Consider the following 21,612-nt stretch of genomic DNA (forward strand, 5'->3'; position numbering starts at 1 on the left):
TCACGGGTGGGTGCTGTGCTTTGTCGCAGTTGTGTCCAACTCTTTGCAACCCCATGTATTGTAGCCCGCCAGGTTCCTCCGTCCATGGGGACTCTCCAGGCAAGAATACTAGAATGGGTTGCCATGCCCTCCTCCAGGGGAACTTCCCAACCCAGGGATCAAACCCAGGTCTCCCGCATTGCAGGCAGATTCTCTACCGTCTGAGCCACCAGGGAAGTCCCTGGTTCACTGGTTTCTACCTGGTGCAGTTGTGTCACGATGAAGACTCGGGCTGGGTCGTTGGCTCAGCAAGTAACCCATACTGCCCACCTCTGAGGATTTTGTCTGGCTAGAAAGAGAATTTTTACACGAAAATGCTTTGTTAATTATAAGGTATCATGTGAACATATAGAGAAAGTATTAGTGAAGGCCTAGTGATGGCCTGTGACAATCACTCTTTCATTTCCTTTCCAAACCAAATCCCTCCTTAGCATATTGTGCTTTATTATTGCTGAATAATCAATGTGAAGTGAAAATGGCTCAGTCGTCTCCGACTCTCTGCGACCCCATAGGCTATACAGTCCATGAAATTCTCCGTGCCAGAATACTGGAGTGGGTAGCCTTTCCCTTCTCCAGGGGATCTTCCCAACCCAGGGGTCGAACCCAGGTCTCCCGCATTGCGGGCAGAATCTTTACCAGCTGAGCTACGAGGGAAGAATACTGAAGTGGGTAACCTATCCCTTCTGCAGGGGATCTTCCCGACCCAGGAATTGAACCAAGGTCTCCTGCATTGCAGGTGATTCTTTACCAGCTGAATCTCAAGGAAGCCCAAGTACAAAACATAATCTGCGCCTCCTGAGAATCTTGCATGATAACCACTACACCAGCGGCGTGGCTAAATCAATTAAACTATTTTCCAAAGCCATTGTCATGAATATAAGATCTTACCTAAAACCTCTGCTTCAGTGAATTAAGGTAAATATTAAAAATAAATTCCTCTGAGTTAGCTACTACCTGCTTGGTTATTCATATAATTGTCCATCATAAACAGTATTTAAAGTGAAGTAAAGTTCATATTTATGGCTAATTTGACTTATGAATAAATCAGTTTTGTTTGTTTTTAATACATTTGGGCAAGTTCCGTACAATTTTCCAACTATGCTTTCTTAAAGATTTTTTAAATTATTGTTTGCTTTTTTTATTCAGCTAAAACCCGAACTCAGTTTAATGAATTCTGTAAATCATTGGGCTAATAGAGAAGATTCTCTAGTTTATTGTAATTAAGCTGAGTTGCGTCTAGTTTATGTTCAGCAAAGGTCATTTCAGTGTAGTATACAATAGTCTTTGAACAGCCATCTGGAGTGATGGGTTTTGCAGAACTCATCTGAGTTTTTGGCCCCCTCCCAGCTCTGCCATCTGTAGGGTCATGATCACTCTGCTTTGCTCATTGTGAGCTTTTCATTTAATGTCATTCTGTCCCCTCCACTCTGTGCGTATGTGTGCATCTCAAAGAGAGCATCTTTTTTTATTTTATTCTCTACTTAGTAGCAGCTTATCTAGACTATTCAAATCTTTTTTTCAAATAAGTTTGATTTCTTAGGTATTTAGAGAGCCTACAAAGTTAAGATAGTCCTTATTATTGAAAATTAGTCATTAATCACTTATCACTATGTAACTTACCAGTTAAAGAAATTAGTTATGGAACTTTTGGGTCTTAGATGCTTGGGTTGTCAGGTAGAATTCAAAAGAGTTAAAAACCAATTTATCTTAATGCATTTGTACTGAATGAGAGAATCTCTGCAGGGGTAGATACATGTATATATGTGTGTGTGTATATATATAGAAGTATTTGTACAAATGTATTTTCATTTTGGCATGATTCTGTGTTTATATTGGGTTGGCCAGAAAGTTTGTTTGAGTTTTCCCATAACATCATGTGAAAAACTTCAGTGAACATTTTGGCCAACCCAATACACATCCACATACAAAATATATTACCAAGTGATCTCTTTAGAGAATAATTTGAAAGGAATCCCTATCTGGCCCTTTACAGAAAGTTTACCAGCCTCAGGTTTCCCTGATAGCTCAGTTGGTAAAGAATCTGCCTGCAATGTGGGAGACCTGGGTTTGATCCCTGAGTTGGGCAGATCCCCTGGAAAAGGGAGCGGCTACCCACTCCAGTATTCTGGCCTGGAGAAGTCCATGAAATGTACCCTCCATGGGGTCACAAAGAGTTGGACATGACTGAGCGACTTCCACTTTCTTACCAACCTCAAATCTAAACTTTACTCGAAAATGGGAGCTCATCTTATTTCCCCAGTCAATAGATTTTTCATTGAATTTTTGTGGGTGTCAGCTGTGCCTCCGTTATTATAATCCCATGGCAGTCGGTCTCTTGCCCTGCATGAGTGAATCTGATTGGAAAGGTACACCATCGGTTGAAAAGTATTATTGTGAGTAGACTGTGCAGATGGCGATGTAGCACGAAGCACAGGCCCCCAAGCCCCCGGCTTTGTCAGATTGCAGAGAGCCTTGGCCTGGGAGCTCCAGTGCTATCTTTGTCACTTGCTACTTGTATGAGCTTCTGAGCAAATTTTATCATCTTTGTATTACGTTTTCTTTACTTTAAAATATGGATTGGATTGGCGTGGATTGGTTTGAAAGTGTGTTAGTCACTCAGTCATGTCCGATCTCTCTATGACCGCATGGACTGTAGCCCACCAGGCCCCTCTGTGCATGGAATTCTCCACACAAGAATACTGGAGCGGGTAGACATTCCCTTCTCCAAGGGATCTCCTCAACCCAGGGATTGAACCCGGGTCTCCTGCATTGCAGGCAGATTCTTTACCGTCTGAACCCCCAGGGAAGCCCTGGATTGGTTTGTTGGATGACCTCTAGAAGCGTGCCTGGGTCTGAAGCTCTTACTCTGTGACATTTGAATAGGCCTGGAACTGTCTCTGTTTCCACAGGGTGTTACCTACTGTGGAGAGAGTTCGGCGAGCAGTCTTACCATGGCCAACGTGCCCTGGCACGAGGAGGTGGTGCGCTTTGTCTGTGAGTTGGTGGATCTGATCCCCGACTATGAAGTCGCATGTGAACACGAGCATTCCAACTGTCTTCTCATAGCTCACAAGAAGGTAAGAACAGCTCAGGTATGCGTTCTCCCATCACCCTTGTCCTTCTTCTCTTTTTATTTTTCCCCTCACCTTATTATAGTGAAATAATAAGTGAATAATAATAATAATAATATAGTGAAACAGTTCTACTTGTTTGCTGCCTTTCCTATAATGAACTTTAAGAAAACCCTGAATTCTGTTTGTTGGACTCATAAACCCCCTTTTCTGTGTGTGATTGCTTCATTTTCAGCCCTGACTCAGGCACTTGAAGTGCCTTCTGGCTTGTAATTGGTGCATCCTGAGAAACAAAACAACACACCCTTGTAATAACCTCTAGTCCTTTACCCAGAATGACAAGGGAACGCTAAAATAGTAAACAACCCTCATATGATAGTTTTTGACTGTCAGAAGAAATATTGAGGTGTTTATCAAATTTCAGATCATTTTGAATCCTGGCCTCCACAGAAATGTTTCTGGGATTTTAGTTTTCCTTTTTCCTCTTTAGTGTTTTTAGTACACAGAAGAAGTACCTAAATTTAATGTATTTTAAAAGTAAATAATGCCTAGCAAAGGAAGAATTCAGTTTTTGGTAGAGGCAGGCTCTTAAAAAGAAATAAAATACCCAATCAGAAGTCCAGTGTTAGAATAGCAATCATACTGATATGCGCTTACTGAAGTATGTATACAGAAATAATATAGTGTCTTGGGTTTGATTCAGAATGGTATTAGGTGAGAAGTGTGTGGGTGTGTTGGTGGGCTGGGGGCTTCTGAGGCCAACTGATGGATACTCAGAGGCTCATTTTACTTCTATGCTTAGTTTTCTGTTCATACTCTCCTTTTTTAAAAAAAGTAGACATGGTTGAACCTTGAAAACATTATTCTAGATGCAAAATGGACACAAAAGGCCACATGATATATGGTTCTGTTTATATGAAATGTCCAGACAGATCAATCGTTAGAGTCAGAACGTGGTTTAGTGGTTGATTGGGGCTGGGGGAAGAGCAGGTCGGAAAGTGACTGCTAATAGGTATGGGATTTCTTTTTGGGTGATGAAAATGCTCTGGAATTACATAGTGATGTTGGTTGCACAACTTTGTGGCTGTACAAAAACCCACCGAATTGTATACTTTAAAAGTTGAATTTTATGGTTTCTGAATTATATCACAATAAAGATAAATTAATACCCCAAAGGTAATAAAGAATGGGCTTACCTTTTCTTATAAAAATGTTTTTTATGCAAGTCAAGTCAGGCTTCATTAATTCAAACATGAGTCTCACTTTTTCCTCCCCACAACCTAAGTGGCTTCCAGAACAGCTTCATAGGTTAATGATATTTAATAATATTAGAAGCACTCAATTAAAATGTCACTTGATCTAGGCTCAAACAAACAGGAGTTTAAAAGGCCCTCATGTCTTAGTCACAGTGAGATTATATATATCTGACCTAATAAGCTGTCAAACTTAAATATTTAGACAGAAGAGTGTGTTCTGGGAGCATCAGGGAACAAAGAAATAAAAGCCACCTAGTATTTGAAATGTTCATTAAAGTAGCTGGAAAGACAATCAACTTACAAAGTAAATCTTGAAAAATTAAAGCCCAAAACCAGAATTTTATTTTCTAGCTTTTTAATCACTGTTTCTTTTTCAGGTAAGATAGTACCTTTAAAAAAACTACTTGATTGGAGGGACAGTGCCCTGGAAATAGTCCTGACAATGGTGGCAAAGTTCTCTCTTCCTCACTTAAGTCTGGTCTTCACACCATAGCCAAAGAAGTCTTTGTAGAATGTAGATCTCTTGCTGCCTTTGACTGACCTCTCATTGCTTTTAGTATGAAAATCAAAATCCTGCAATGTGGCCCCCAGCATCCTGTGTGATCAGTCTCTGTCTGCCTCTCGAGCTTCTTCTGGAACCCCTCTTCCTTCCCTTTCTGCACTTTTTTCCTTTTCTCAGCCTTAGTAGGTCTTAGTTTTGCTCCAGGTAGGCTGGGGATTGTATATTCTTTCTATTCTTTTAGTGGATGTACTAAAGATTACTATTAACATGCATTCTGTGCATAATTATTTTGAACTGCTGTCCTATGTCCTATATTGCCTGATTGTTTTCTTCTCTCCTCCACTCAATTAAGCCTCTCTAAACTTCATCTCGAAACTGACACTAATAATACTGACTTTAGATGTTATCGTCGAGATTAAAGTTAATATATTTGAAGTACTCAGAAGGGAACCTAAAATAAAATCAGCAGTTCGTAAATAGTAGTTGTTACTGACGCTTTTATTGGCTTGCACCTATCCACGGGGAGCCCTCAGAAGATGGCCAAGCAAATTACTGAAATCTAGTGTGATAAATGCAACAATAGACATAGGTACAAAGTGCACGCCAGACAGAAGAGAGAGTCTGAGATTGACCTTCGTTATTTTCTTTAATGTGTGTTGAATATCCAGGTGTGTCAGGCACTGTGCTGACATAAAGATGAGTTTAAAAAAAAGATCCCTGCCTTCAAGAATGGTCTACCAAAAAAAGACAAACATCTAAACAAATAAATGCCCCCAAATTATTTCAGATCAATGATGAAAGATTAGAATGGAGCCCAAAGGAGAGCATACTTGGGACTATGGTACCGTCAGGAGAGATTTCACAGAGGAGTTGCTGTTTGACTGGGTCTTAAATGATGGCCGAGATGTGGTCCGTGAGGAAGTGTGGAGCCCTGGCACATTGGGACAACTCCAAAGTAGTTTGGTGTGGCAGGAGGTCAAGAGAAGGGCTAAAAGGAGCAGGGGTGATTTGGCAGGGGCAAGATCGCTGATGGCATTGAATGGTATCCTAACTGTGCTTTTTTCCATATGGCGTGGGCAGGCACCAAAGAGTTTTAAGAAGGGGAATGACACAGTCAGATTGGAGTTGCAGAAAAGTTTCTCCAGCAACATTATAGAGGATGAAGAGCAAGACAGAGAAACTAGTTAAAAAGGGTTGTGAAAGTCCAGCAGTCTGAGGGCTAAATGCCGAGGGTCTGAAACAAATTGATGTGAAGGGGGAGCATGGGGAGGAGGTGGTCTTGGGAAAGTACTGAATGAGGGCTATTATATTAAAGGGCCTGCCAAGTCAAGCGTGACCCCCTGGTTTCTGACTTGGGTACGTGGATGATAGTGACGGTGACCTTCACTGAGGTCGTACTCTTTGCATATTGCTTTCTATTGGTTTGTTTGGGGACTTAGGGTAGGGAGTGGATAAGTTCACTGCAATATCAGCAAGCAGTTCGAGTAGAATATAGATATCAGATGATGGAGTCAACAATTGGTGCTTAGAAAGCACGGTCAGTGAGAGATGTGGTCAAGGTGAGAACTCCAGTATGCTCACCCTGGGGTGTCCGTACCCGAGCACAGAACTCGCACACTCTCTCGTTCATAGTTCCCTAGTGCCTCAGTAACTTCTCCACAAGAATCATAGGTTGAAAGAAAGAACCAGCAGTTCCATCTATTAAGACATGATGGAAAGAAATGTAGCATAACCTAATGTTGAAACTGTGAACTCTCTCAAGCTGCTAGTTGACATGGTACCCAGCAGCTATCCAGTATCACTGCTCTTCCTTCCAGATTTTAAAATATTATGGTGAGTATTCTGCACTCACGTTTTGAGAGCCACCACTCTAAGGGAACAACACGGACATCCATCCAAAGGGAAATAGAAATCTCGTTTGGATTGTTCCCTATTGTGTATTTTTTGGTGCTTCTTTTTGTTTACATTGTCGGTATTGAAGTGTGCAGACCTCATAATTTTCCAGTCACTTCCTGTTCTCTGTTCTCACAGTAGTGCCTAGTGTAAGAAATGAAAATACAACTTCTTATGAAGTAGCCACTTCTCACACTTGTTGGAGTGGCTCTTTCTTTTGACTTACAAGCTGGGAAGGGTCATTTGAGACCAGAAAGGTCAGAATCATCAACTGTTTATCATTCCCTGTTTTCTCAGGAGATTGCTCCGTTTCTGCTTTTAATCCCAGGGCTTCAGAACAGGAGGATAAGCTGCAGTTGCATTGCTGTTGTTTTACTGTTATACCAGAAGACAGCCAGAGAAGAGATCGGAATAGCATGTCCTTTTATTTTGAAATGATTACAGATTCATGGAAAACTGCAAAAATAGTCCATAAGCTCTCATGTACCTGTTACCTGCTTTTCCCCAGTGACATAAATATCTTTCATGACTATAGCACATTGTCACAACCAGGAAGCAGACGACAACCAACCAGGAAATAGACATGAATACAGTCAGCAGACCTTACTCTGATTTCACCAGTTTTCAACACCTTCATTTGTGTTGTGTGTAGCTCTTTGCCATTTTATCATACGTAGATTCATTTAATCACCACCACAATCAAGTTACAAAACTAGTCTGTTGCCACAAAGATCCTTATACCCCTTTTGAGTCCAACCTACCCTCCATCCCCAACTACCTGTAAGGTCTGTCAACCACTAACCTGTTTTCTATCTTTATAATTTTGTGATCTTGGGAATCACATATAAATAAAATCATGAAAATGTGACTTTTTGAGATCAGCATTTTTCACTCATCATAATACCCTTGAGTTCCATGTGACTCACTGCACATGTGAATAGTTTATTCCTTTTTATTGATGAGTAATATTTCATGGTAGGGATGATGTACCATGGTTTGTTTAACCATTTAACTGTTAAAAGTTTTTCCCTCTTTTGGGCTGTTGCCATTTAAGCTGCTTTGAACATTCTTGTACAGGTTTTTGTGTAGACATAAGTTTTTGTTTCTCAGGGCTAAATGCACGGGAATGTAATTTCTAGGTCATATAGTAAGTATATGTTGTAGGTTTTCTTTAAAAAAAAGTCAAACTATTGTATAGACTGGCTGTATATTATTTTATAGATTTCCCAAGTGGCTCAGTGGTAAAGAATCCGTCTGCTAAGCAGGAGATGCAGGTTCGATCCCTGGGTTGGGAAGATGCCCTGGAGAAGGAAATGACAACCCATTCCAGTACTCTTGCCTGGGAAATCCCGTGGGCAGAGGAGCCTGGTGGGCTACAGTCCATGAAATCATAAGATTCAGACACAATTTAGTAACTAAACAACAACAAAATACTATTTCACATTTCTGCCAGCCATGCATGAAAAATCCAGTTTCTTTGCATCCTAACCAGCACCTAGTGTTGTCATTTTTTAGGTTAGCTGTTCTAACGGGTTTGTCGTGATCTCATTGGATTTTAATTATTTACATCATGAACATGATCTGTCTCTATTTAGATCTTTGATTTTGTTAAAAATCATTTTATAGTTTTTAGCATATAAGTCCTGTACTTTGTTAGATTTATGAAAAGAAAATGAAAGTTACTCAGTAGTGTCTGACTCTTTGCAAACCCATGGACTATACAGTCCATGGAATTCTCCAGGCCAGAGTACTGGAGTGGGTAGCCTTTCCCTTCTCCAGGGGATCTTCCCAACCCAGGGATTGAACCCAGGTTCTCCACATTGCAGGTGGATTCTTTACCAGATGAACCACAAGGGAAGCCCAAGAATATTGGAGTGGGTAGTATATTCCTTCTCCAATGGATCTTCCCAACCCAGGAATCAAACTGGGGTCTCCTGCATTGCAGGTAGATTCTTTGCCAAATGAGCTATCAGGGAAGCCCTAGATTTATACCTAAGTATTTTTCTGTTTTAGCAATTATAAATGGTATTATGTTTTTAATTTCAGTTGCACATATTCATTGAATTCTGTAGAAATAGGACTAATTTTATAACCCTAGCCAATCTGCCTTCTTGTCTCTACCTTTTAGAGTCTTCTTATATTTGTTTTATATATAATATCTAGGGGTTTTAGCTGCAGAAATACAGTTCTCATCTGGAACCAGAAGTCTTATGACTACACAGTTTTGACATTTATACTTTTTGTTTATCTCCCCAGTGAATAGTAATACCAGTACACCTGGCACTATTTGTTATTAGATTATTTCCATGTAAACTCATTTTCTTTTCTTACCTTTAAAGTGTCACCCAGTGTGATTGCACAGCTGTGTCTGTCGTGTTACTGGAAGATTTTTTTTCTGAAACTTGTATGAAAAGATCTTTTTCTAATCCTAATCAGATCCCATCAAATCCCATTTAATAACTAGGCTAGCAATTTACAGATGAATGCCTTTTTAAGGGTACTAAAAGCCGAGTTATAACCAGAAGACAAACAAAGGAAAGAAATGGAAAAAAAGACAAAAACAAAATCCACAAAACAGATCATTTAGTCTACAGATAATTTAGAGTGGGCACTGACTATTCAACATCCTCATTGTTTATGCTGCCAACTCCCAGTTTATTATTTCTCTGCTGTAGTTTTGAAACGCATGACATCTTACAGAGTGTGCAAGAGAAAAGCCTAAACATTTATTTGATTTTAATGGCCTTTACAATCAAGTCCTTTCAGCTTCATTTCATGCCTACTCCTGGGGCCTTGACAAGGCCCTGCCATATTATTTTCTTCCTCTTACGTGTTTGCCCAGCTAAGGCTTCTCTACTGCTAGACCTCCTCTCCTCATCTCACCTCACCTGGTGAACTTCTGTTCTTTAAAACTATAAAACAAACATCCTTGGGGACCGCTGCTTTCAGTGCTGTGTGCACATCTATAAGGCTGTTTTCTCTAAGAAGCCAAGGTTCTTGAACGCAAGGACTATCATTCCCAGCACTTCCTAGAGTACCTGGTACATTTTAGCTTCTTAGTGTTTGTTTAGTAAATTAGCAAACTCTTTACCTTCATTTTCTCTCCTTTTTCATCATCTTGCCTTCTGAAATCAGAGACACTGTCCCATCTTCCTTGCATTTTGGTAACCTATTTCCCTTCTTTATCATTTATTTACTCACTCAGTCATTCAGTGAGTATTTATTCTGCCAAGTTTGCTATTTTATAGGTCATCAGTAACCTGCTAGTTGTCAAATCCTGTTGTTTTCCATTTACCATTATTTTTTTTCCTGCAGCAGAAAATTGATGCCCATTCGTATTCTTGAAAATCTCTCCTGCCTACTCTACTGTACTTTTCTGATTCTAGTAAAGTTGGCTAGTGAAAATAAGAACATTTCCAGAAAGTGTAGCATTTCTTTACCAATGTCAAAAATTTGAAATTCTTTCTGAGCCAGGAAAGCTCAAAGTGTAAGGTGAATCTTAAAAAAAAAAAATAAAGAAGAAAAAATCTAGAGTGATCCCAAGCACTGGTTGACTGTATATAGATGACCTTTCAAGGTCCTGTATTAAATTCGTAAGATTTTCACAACATGAAATAGCCTCTAGAGGGTCTATTATAATTTGTACCCTGTCCACTCCCAGAATACTCTGTGGTCATTTGCAGTGCAGTGATCTTGTCACTGCCATATGCTCCACTACATGCAAAGCATTTTTTAAAAAATTCTACTAGTGGAATTTTTCGGAGAAGGCAATGGCACCCTACTGCAGTACCCTTGCCTGGAAAATCCCATGGATGGAGGAGCTTGGTGGGCTGCAGTCCATGGGGTCGCTAAGAGTCAGACACGACTGAGCAACTTCACTTTCACTTTTCACTTTAATGCATTGGAGAAGGAAATGGCAACCCACTCCAGTGTTCTTACCTGGAGAATCCCAGGGACGGGGGAGCCTGTTGGGCTGCCATCTGTGGGATCACACAGAGTCGGACATGACTGAAGCGACGTAGCAGCAGCAGTGGAATTTTTTAAATGGATGATTGTTTTAAATATCTTTATAGAACAGTTTTATTGTTCAGAAGCAATGTTTAGGCTAAACATTGATATTGATAAGAAGTAGATTCTTTAAGTAGGTGGAAGAATAGGTGGGTACTTCATAAAGTTGACTGAATGTCTCTGACTTTGAACAAAGGAAAGATGAAGAAGACTCAAATTAAGATCAATACGTCAGCATATGCTAGTTCCAGGGTTGAGCTGGAGAGACACAGAGAGGACTACAATTCCACGCAGGAGATCATTGGCAAGAGGAGGGCCAACCTGCCGTGTGCTTTGGAAGGGTCAGGAGGGCTCAGCTGGAATAAGGAGGCACAGTCAGCCTTCTGTTTCTGGGTTTCCAGCCTCACAACCTAAATGTCACCATGATTCTGTCAGTCTGCAAACTAGTAAGACCATGATGAGTCCAACACACTTTGATCATTTTAGTTCAGAAACTGTGAAGTTCTTTCAACATATTCGCAATACCCCATTAGAGTGGATCTCTGCCTGTGCAAACCAAGCGGTGGGTTGTATGCATGGCTTGCAGAATCTGCATAGCATTGCTTTAAAACTAACTCTTAATTGTTTAAAAACTAGACTTTATATTTTAGTAGTTTGAGATTTACAGAAAAGTTGAGAGGATAGTGCAGAGAGCTATTATATACCCTGAATTTGCCTGTTATTAACACCTGTATTACAATCAGTGAACTAATACTGATACATTATTATTAACTGAAGTCCATAGTTTAGATTTTCTTAGGTTTTACTTAATGTCCTTCTGTCCTAGGATCCCATCCAGGGTAACACATTACATTTAGTTTTCATGTTCCTTTATGTACCCCTTGGTTATGGCAGTTTCTCAGACGTTCTTTAATTTGATGACCTTGGCAACTTTAAGGAGTACTCATGAGTGTTTTGCAGGATACACCACTACTGAAGTGTGTCCAGTTTTTTTCTCATAAGACATGCATTGTAGGTTTTTAGAAGATCACAGAAGTAAAGTGCCATTTTCATCACATCATGTCAAGCTCCCATTATTTTGACCTTGATCCACAAGCTGTGGTAGTGTTTGTGAGATTTCTCCCCTGTAAAATTATTCTTCCCTCTCCTTTTCTGTAGGAAAACTATTCTTTCCCCTCTCTCCTTTGGAAGGAAGCCTATATTCAGCCCGTATCAAAGGAGTGAAAGTTAAATATATGTGCAAATTATTTGGAATTCTTCTACATAGGTTTGTCTCTTCTTCCTATTTATTAATTTATTTAATCGTTTTTATATCACTGTAGACTCATGGGTACTTATTTTATAACTTTGGGTTGTTATCCAATTCAGCCTTATTACTTTTGCCCACATTGTTCTAGCTTTGGCCACTAGGAGTTCTTTTAGTTGGTTCCAATGTCTCTTTTATCCCCATTAATATGTGTGTGTGTGGGGGGGCGGTGTGTGCAGGGTGTGAGGGGCAGTTTTTGTTCATTCTGATCACTTTCCTTTCTGGTACTTCAGGAAACTTCCAGGCTCATCTTGTATATTTCTTGCCTCAGTCCCAAAGTCAGCCATTTTTCTCAGGAGCTGTGGCTTCTATTCTTGGAGAATGGTGTTAGAAATCAGAAGGTGAAGATGTGCTCATTGTTTGGGGTATTGTTTGTTTTAGACCCTCTTAGATGACAGAGCAAAGAAATATATATGTATATATATGTATACACTAACTTTTGTATATACACATGTAGGAAACTATTTCTATATGTACCTTTTGTATCTGTATTAAGCTGAATGTACTGTTGTCTCAAACTCTTATTACCATATAGCTCATTCTGGCGTCCTCTCCTTGCTTATTTGTTAATTCACACCTCCAAGAGCGAGAATCTAATCCCAGCTCCTATTATCAGTCAGCTATTTAATTGTTCAATTTCAGTATACGAGTACGGCAGTAACAGAATTTTTAACCCTAGCATACAACGTTTATCTGTAGTTTCTTTTGCCTTTAGTCTTACAGGCTCCACTTATTTTCAAAATTACTTAAGTCAGTACCCTTTCTACTCCCTTCCCTTCACTGAAATTGTTTCACTAATTTGTAGTTAGATTTTCTTGTCACAGTCTGTACCTCTTCCTGGTTTCCCCTGACCTCCTAAATGATTTTTTAAACTTAAACCACTCAGTATTTATGCTATAAAGCCCTATAGATTTTGAAAAGCACATATTGTCATGGAAACATGATTGAACGTTTTTTCTTATGCTTGTTTCTCGTCGGTATATCTTTGGGTAGGTGGTCAGATCTTTTGCCCATTTTTGAATTTGGCTAGTTATTTTGTGATTGTTGAATTTTAAGAGTTTTTAAAATGTATTTTGAATATAAGTCATTTATCAGATATGTTTTACAAATATTTTCTCCCAGTCTACATGACTTGACTCTTCATTCTCTTAACTATACCTTTCTCAGAACAAATGTTTCTCATTTTAATAAAGTCCAGCTTATCAATGTTTCTTTTATGGTTCACGTGATCAGCAAATAAAGACAAGTTTACTTCCTCCTCTCCAGTTTTGATACCTTTAATTTTTTTCTTGCCTGATTGCTCTGCCTAGGACTTCTGGTACTGTACTGAGTAGAGTGGTGAGAATAAGCATCTTTGTTTTGTTCCTTATCTTAGCAGAAGAGCTTTCTGCCTTTTGTCATTGATTATAGGCTTGTCTTGTATGGCCTTTATTATGTTGAAATATGCTTCTTCTCTTCCTAATTTGCTAAGAGTTTTTTTCATGAATGAATGTTGAATTTTATCAGATGCTTTTTTCTGTGTTTTTTGAGATGATCTTACAACTTTCAAACGTACCTTAGACCTAAACATAAAATATAACACTGTGAAATTTCTAGAAGATAACAAAGGGCATTATTCCCTTCCTCCCTTCCTCTCTCTTCTTTTGCATCTTCATTTTCCAAACCACTTGTTATGGCTACTGTAGCCCCCGTTTAGCTCAAGCATCCAACACAACTTGGTTCAATCTCAAGTGCCAAATTCTCAAGAGAAGTCTTGCCTATGTATGAAAGTATATCATCTCTGAAGAGATAATTTTACTTCTTCATCTCTTGCTTGGATACATTTTTTCCTTTTTCTTGCCTAATTGCTCTGTCTAGTACTTTTATGTATGTATGCCTGTTGATCTAATTGATTTATTGTGTTGATCAAATTATTTTTTCTTTTTCTTTAAAAAAAAAAATTTTTTTTTAAATTTTTATTTTTACTTTATTTTACTTTACAATACTGTATTGGTTTTGCCATACATTGACATGAATCCACTACGGGTGTACATGCGATCCCAAACATGAACCCCCCTCCCACCTCCCTCCCCACAACATCCCTCTGGGTCATCCCCGTGCACCAGCCCCAAGCATGCTGTATCCTGCATTGGACATAGACTGGTGATTTGATTCTTACATGATAGTATACATGTTTCAATGCCATTCTCCCAAATCATCCCACCCTCTCCCTCTCTCTCTGAGTCCAGAAGTCCGCTATACACATCTGTGTCTTTTTTGCTGTCTTGCATACAGGGTCATCATTGCCATCTTTCTAAATTCCATATATATGTGTTAGTATACTGTATTGGTGTTTTTCTTTCTGGCTTACTTCACTCTGTATAATTGGCTCCAGTTTCATCCATCTCATCAGAACTGATTCAAATGTATTCTTTTTAACGGCTGAGTAATACTCCATTGTGTATATGTACCACAGCTTTCTTATCCATTCATCTGCTGATGGACATCTAGGTTGTTTCCATGTCCTGGCTATTAAAAACAGTGCTGCGATGAACATTGGGGTACATGTGTCTCTTTCAATTCTGGTTTCCTTGGTGTGTATGCCCAGCAGTGGGATTGCTGGGTCATAAGGCAGTTCTATTTGCAATTTTTTAAGGAATCTCCACACTGTTTTCCATAGTGGTTGTACTAGTTTGCATTCCCACCAGTAGTGCAAGAGGGTTCCCTTTTCTCCACACCCTCTCTAGCATTTATTGCTTGCAGATTTTTGGATCACAGACATTCTGACTGGTGTGAAGTGGTACCTCATTGTGGTTTTGATTTGCATTTCTCTAATAATGAGTGATGTTAAGCATCTTTTCATGTGTTTGTTAGCCATCCGTATGTCTTCTTTGGAGAAATGTCTATTTAGTTCTTTGGCCCATTTTTTGATTGGGTCGTTTATTTTTCTGGAATTGAGCTGCAGGAGTTGCTTGTATATTTTTGAGATTAGTTGTTTGTCAGTTGTTTCATTTGCTATTATTTTCTCCCATTCAGAAGGCTGTCTTTTCACCTTGCTTATATTTTCCTTTGTTGTGCAGAAGCTTTTAATTTTAATTAGATCCCATTTGTTTATTTTTGCTTTTATTTCCAGAATTCTGGGAGGTGGATCATAGAGGATCTTGCTGTGATTTATGTCAGAGAGTGTTTTGCCCATGTTTTCCTCTAGGAGTTTTATAGTTTCTGGTCTTACATTTAGATCTTTAATCCATTTTGAGTTTATTTTTGTGTGTGGTGTTAGAAAGTGATCTAGTTTCATTCTTTTACAAGTGGTTGACCAGTTTTCCCATCACCACTTGTTAAAGAGATTGTCTTTACTCCATTGTATATTCTTGCCTCCTTTGTCAAAGATAAGGTGTCCATAGGTGTGTGGATTTATCTCTGGGCTTTCTATTTTCTTCCATTGATCTATATTTCTGTCTTTGTGCCAGTACCATACTGTTTTGATGACTGTGGCTTTGTAGTAGAGCCTGAAGTCAGGCAAGCTGATTCCTCCAGTTCCATTCTTCTTTCTCAAGATTGCTTTGGCTGTTCGAGGTTTTTTGTATTTCCATACAAATCTTGAAATTATTTGTTCTAGTTCTGTGAAAAATATGGCTGGTAGCTTGATAGGGATTGCATTGAATTTGTAAATTGCTTTGGGTAGTATACTCATTTTCACTATATTGATTCTTCCGATCCATGAACATGGTATATTTCTCCATCTATTAGTGTCCTCTTTGATTTCTTTCATCAGCGTTTTATAGTTTTCTATATATAGGTCTTTAGTTTCTTTAGGTAGATATATTCCTAAGTATTTTATTATTTTGCAATGGTGAATGGAATTGTTTCCTTAATTTCTTTTTCTACTTTCTCATTATTCGTGTATAGGAATGCAAGGGATTTCTGTGTGTTGATTTTATATCCTGAAACTTTACTATATTCATTGATTAGCTCTAGTAATTTTCTGGTGGAGTCTTTAGGGTTTTCCACGTAGAGGATCATGTCATCTGCAAACAATGAGAGTTTTACTTCTTCTTTTCCAATTTGGATTCCTTTTATTTCTTTTTCTGCTCTGATTGCTATGGCCAAAACTTCCAGAACTATGTTGAATAGTAGCAGTGAAAGTGGGCACCCTTGTCTTGTTCCTGACTTTAGGGGAAATGCTTTCAATTTTTCACCATTGAGGATAATGTTTGCTGTGGGTTTGTCATATATAGCTTTTATTATGTTGAGGTATGTTCCTTCTATTCCTGCTTTCTGGAGAGTTTTTATCATAAATGGATGTTGAATTTTGTCCAAGGCCTTCTCTGCATCTATTGAGATAATCATATGGCTTTTATTTTTCAATTTGTTAATGTGGTGAATTACATTGATTGATTTGTGGATATTGAAGAATCCTTGCATCCCTGGAATAAAGCCCACTTGGTCATGGTGTATGATCTTTTTAATGTGTTGTTGGATTCTGATTGCTAGAATTTTATTGAGGATTTTTGCATCTATGTTCATCAGTGATATTGGCCTGTAGTTTTCTTTTTTTTGTAGTATCTTTGTCAGGTTTTGGTATTAGGGTGATGGTGGCCTCATAGAATGAATTTGGAAGTTTACCTTCCTCTGCAAATTCTTTCTTAAAAAATTAATTATATTTATTTTTAGCTGTGCTGGGTCTTTGCTGTGGCCTGTGGGCTCTCTCTGCTTGCAATGCACAGGCTTCTCTCGGGTAGCATGGGCTCTAGGACATGGGCTCAGTAGTTGTGCACAGACTTAGTTGCCTTGCAGCAACTTGTGGAATCTTCCTAGACTAGGGATTGAACCTATGTCCCCTGCATTGACACGTGGATTCTTAATTGCTACATTACCAGGGAAGTCCAAGTCCTTTGTTTCTGTAGTTGTCTTTTGTTTGGTTGTTCTGTACACTATTCAGTATGAGATATTGAAGTCCCCAACTGTTACTGTAGAACTGTCTATTCCTCCCTTCAATTCTGTCAATATCTGCTTCATATATTTTGATCATCTGTGATTAGGTACATAAATGTTTATAACTGTTATATTGTCTTGCTATATTGAACCTTTTACTGATACATAATGTCTTTGTCTCCTGTAACGTTTTTGATTTGATCTATTTTGTGTGATATTAGTACAGCTACCCCTGCTTCCTTTTGGTTACTATTTGCGTGGAATAGCATTTTTCATCCTTTGCCTTCCAACCTATTTGTGTCATTGGATATAAAGTAAAGCTCTTGTAAACAGCATATGGTTGGATTATGGGTTTTTTTAAATCCATTTCTCCAATCTCTTGTTTTTTGATTGGAGAGCTTAATCCATGTACACCTCTGATCACAAGGAGCAGTTAATGGTCAGAAGGCAGATATCCAGTGTTTGAAGGACACAGTCCTCAATGTCCATTCTGTCTCCCACAGGTTGCATGCAGGTTGCTCCAGTGACGTGCTCACAGCTGCCTGCTGTGGGGCGGGGAGGGGGAGCTGTCTAAACTGAAATTGACTGAAATTAGCTGCAATTTACAGTCCAAACTTTCCCCTCAAAGTTACAAACTTTCAGTAGACTTCAGGGTTCCTAAATAGTTACGTCAGACAAGATTCTGCCAGTATAATTTTTGTCTGGGTTGAGAGAAGTACTCTTAATGCTTCCTACATCACCGTCTTCCCTGAATCCTGTACTCGTATGTTTTAAAAGTTTATACGTAGTTTAATTCTGAAATTAATTGACATTGCTGCACCCCTTCAGCATAATACAAGGAGTTACTAGTACTCTTCCCTGCAGTTAATGCATATATTGATGAATGCATGTAAATCCTATTTGCAGCCTAGTTTTTACTCCTCGGTGCAGTTTCCTTCTTGATGACCCAAGTGGTAAACTTAGTCTTTTTTACCCTCTGATGCATCTTTATTTCATTTTGCCCTTGCATGAAGTATTTCCTTTCAGCACTTTAAAAGTGTCATTTTGTTGTCTTCCAGCATAATCTTTCCATTATCTTGTAGCGTCTTTCACCATCAGTGAGCTGTCTGGTGTCATTCTTTAGTATCTGCTGATAAACTCAGCAACCAGTAGCATTTATTAAGGTCACTTGGATTACACTATGCGTGCATTAATTCATTGACTTCTTACAAAAATCTTATGAGTCATGCTATTTTCCCTCCTATTCCAAAGGAAGAATCTCAGGCTGAGAAAGTACAAATCTTGTCCAAGCACAAATAGGGCACAGTGAGAATTCAATTCCATATCTTTCAAAATACAGAGCCTACTTAAAAAAAAAATTATTTATTTTTGGCTGCATCAGGTCCTGGTTGCATCATGAGTGATCTTCATTGTGGCACGCAGGCTCTCCAGTTGTGGCGCATGGGCTCAGAATTGTATCATGCAGGCTTAAGTTGACCCATGGCATGTGAGATCTTAGTTCCACGATCAGGGATTGAACCCCATCCCCTGCACTCGAAGGTGGACTCTTAACCACTGGACCATCTGAGAAGTCCCACAAAGCCTTCTTTGGACCACTATATTATGCTGTCTCTCAAATGCCACAGAGCAGTCAGAAAGAGGGTGGGGAAACGGAAGTGTCCCTGGGAAACAGGGTGTCGATTCCCATCCCCCACTCATCAGACACCATCTCCTCCAAGATCATCATAACTGAAAAAGTTTTTGCCAAATTTGAGGCCCTGTAGGTAATTAAGCACCAATCACAGAGGCCTCCCTCTTAGATGTATTATAAGCTCACAGTCTGTAAAGGGAGGGGATGAAGAGCTGTCACCTCCCACACCTTCCCCTCTTGGAATGAGAAGGGAACTGTATGTCTCCATTAGGGTTTGTGCAGTGTTTTCCTTACAAAACCTACTGACTGAATATTTCCTCCTCTGTGTTACATGTGGAACTCATTCTTATCAGAGGCCCTGAGTGTTCTGGGTAATTACTTTCAGAAGAATGTCAGAGAAAATTGGCAGTTTGGTGACACTACCTAGAGGACTTAGTGCTACTCCAGCAGAATGGGGGATTAAGATGAAAACTCCAGAAACTGAGTTTCCAGATAAAAATGTTTTAATAGCCCTTGCATAGATCTAGAAATCAGTTGCATTGTGGTTTTACCTCTCAAAATGGTTCCCCAGGCAGCTGTGGCATGGAAGTGCTGCTTATCACCAGTAAACTCAGAGGAAGATGGCCCAGCATCTCACTGTGGCAGGCAAGTCAGGTCACTTTGAAGTCTGTCTTTGGGATCTTGGCTTCCTCTTACCCAGAGATCAGACAATGCATTTGTAGCTACAACAGGTGAAAACAGAACTCATAACTCTGGGAAATTCAGAAAGCATTGACGTGGCACCCTTTGGTGTGTGTTGCAAAATCACTTCTCCCTCTAATGACCCTGGACTCCCTCTGCTTCTTCCAGTTAACATGTATCAATACTTCTGAGATCTGAGGTCTGACAGAGCCCCTCTTCCATCCCTTGATGCTGCTGCTGCTGCTGAGTCACTTCAGTCATGTCCGACTCTGTGCAACCCCAGAGACAGCAGCCCACCAAGCTCCCCCGTCCCTGGGATTTTCCAGGCAAAAACACTAGAGTGGGTTGCCATTTCCTTCTCCAATGCATGAAAGTGAAAAGTGAAAGTGAAGTTGCTCAGTTGTGTCCGACTCTTAGTGACCCCATGGAGTGCAGCCCACCAGGCTTCTCCGTCCATGGGACTTTCCAGGCAAGAGTGCTGGAGTGGGGTGCCATTGCCTTCTCCGTTCCATCCCTTAAGCAGTGCTTTTCTAGTTGTTTGGTTCCTGAGTATTACTGTATGTTTGGAGGAGCCAACCAGAAAATAATTGATACTGAAATCACGTAAAAGCCCTTCTGAAGAAGTGTGAAAATGCAAGTGGTATGTGTGACTCTTATGTTTGTATGATTGTACTTTGTTCTCTGTATGTGAATTGGGGGCCGGGGGGCAGTTGTTTGTGATTCTGCATGGATTTGCCTCTTCTGTTACTGCTGGATTTGAAGAACTCTTGCAGCTGGGTGACCTCATGTCCCACAAACTGAACCTTAAATTTTGTGATTTGCGGTTTCATTCCCCTATTTAGGCAGCTCTGTCTTTCAGCTTTATTTGTGTGCCAGTCATACTAAAATTTGTCCTTTTAGCTTCTGCCTTTTGCATGGAACACTTTGACTTTTTTCTGAGTTATTGTTCAATGTGATTATTTTCAGATTGTTTTGAGAAGGGGGCATGTGTCAGAAAGTTTTGTCTTAGGACTCTTATGGTTCATTGTTAATTTAAGAGTGACCTGCGGTTTTAGACTGAAGGTTTATGTCCCTTGAAAATTCCTGTGTTGATGTCCTAAGTATGGCCTTATTTGAGATGCCTTCTCTAAGGAAGCAGTCTCTAAGGAAGCAGTTAAATGAGGTCATAGGGTGAGTCCCTGATCAGATGGGTTGGTGTCCTTATTAGTAGAGACACCAGAGCACCCCCACCCCAATCCCCTGCCATGGACCCTTAGTAGAGAAGATGGCATGTGGAACCTTGGTGAGAAAGGGGCTATCTGCTGGAACTTTCACCTTAGATTTGTAGCATCCGGAGCTACGAGGAAATAAACTTTTATGATTTAGGACACCCAGGCTGTGTTATTTTGTTACACAGCCAGGCAAACTAATACACCAACCCTTTGTTACATTTACTTGATCTGCTAGTTTGTTTTCTTAGACGTTGGCAATCTAAGAAGAGTTGTCAGTTGTCAGATGTTAGGTTATAATTGTCATATCCTTGCAACTAATTTCTTCCCTTTTAAGACCCGGTAAAGTTTTGTAGTTAGAAGAGACCAGATCTTCAAACTGTAATAGGAGTTAGGAAATCAGTGCAGTAGGTTGCAGCTGGCAGTTTTTTAAATGAAATACATTGCCTCTAGTTTTATGAAAGTTGTATTTCCAGAGTACGTATGTGTGACTGTGTGTGCTAGATCAAGATATAAAATCTGTTTCTTACTGTAGGTTGTGGCAAAAGAAGATTTTTAAATCTGTTGCTCTAATCTAAGATAATCTTTCAGATGCTCTTAAAATATCCATGGCAGGTGATTATTGTTAGAATTTGAAGGAAAAGGAAGGCCAGGATTGTGGACTCTGAGAGTTCAGAGTTCTGGCCTAGAGATCTGAACCCCAAAAGGGAAAGATACAGGGGAGAGGAGAATAAGTTAGGTATATTCACGAAACAAGCAGTCTTGGGAGGGTGGGGATGGATGGGGTAAGTGACTACAAAGGCCAGTATAATGTTCTCTTGTTGGACGAGTTCAGGTTACAGTGAGGTTCTGTGGCAGGGGACTGTCATGGTCTTCCAAAGGGATTTGGGAGGACTTCCCAGAGCAAAGGACATTTATGAAGAGACTTGTTTGTTTAGTCACTAAGTCGTGGCTAACTCTTTTGAGACTCCATGGACTGTAGCCCACCAGGCTCCTCTGTCCATGAGATTTCCCAGGCAAGAACACTGGAGTGGGTTGCCATTTCCTTCTCCAGGGGATCTTCCCAATCCAGGGATTGAACCCGCATCTCCTTAATTGCAGGCA

The 21,612-nt window shown here is 39.7% G+C and overlaps 1 protein-coding gene across 1 annotated transcript in view; it reads left to right on the forward strand.

Moving 5' to 3' along the window:
• The window catches only part of LOC102188999 (S-adenosyl-L-methionine-dependent tRNA 4-demethylwyosine synthase), a 141,028-nt gene that overhangs the window by 116,713 nt on the left and 2,703 nt on the right, over positions 1 to 21,612 (forward strand). The window contains exon 15 of the mRNA XM_005697765.3: positions 2,949 to 3,116. Within this exon, the coding sequence (XP_005697822.2) occupies positions 2,949 to 3,116 (168 nt within the window). The remainder of the gene's footprint in view (positions 1 to 2,948; positions 3,117 to 21,612) is intronic.

This window comes from Capra hircus, chromosome 25 (genome assembly GCF_001704415.2).
Source record: "Capra hircus breed San Clemente chromosome 25, ASM170441v1, whole genome shotgun sequence".
NCBI classification, from domain to species: domain Eukaryota; kingdom Metazoa; phylum Chordata; class Mammalia; order Artiodactyla; family Bovidae; genus Capra; species Capra hircus.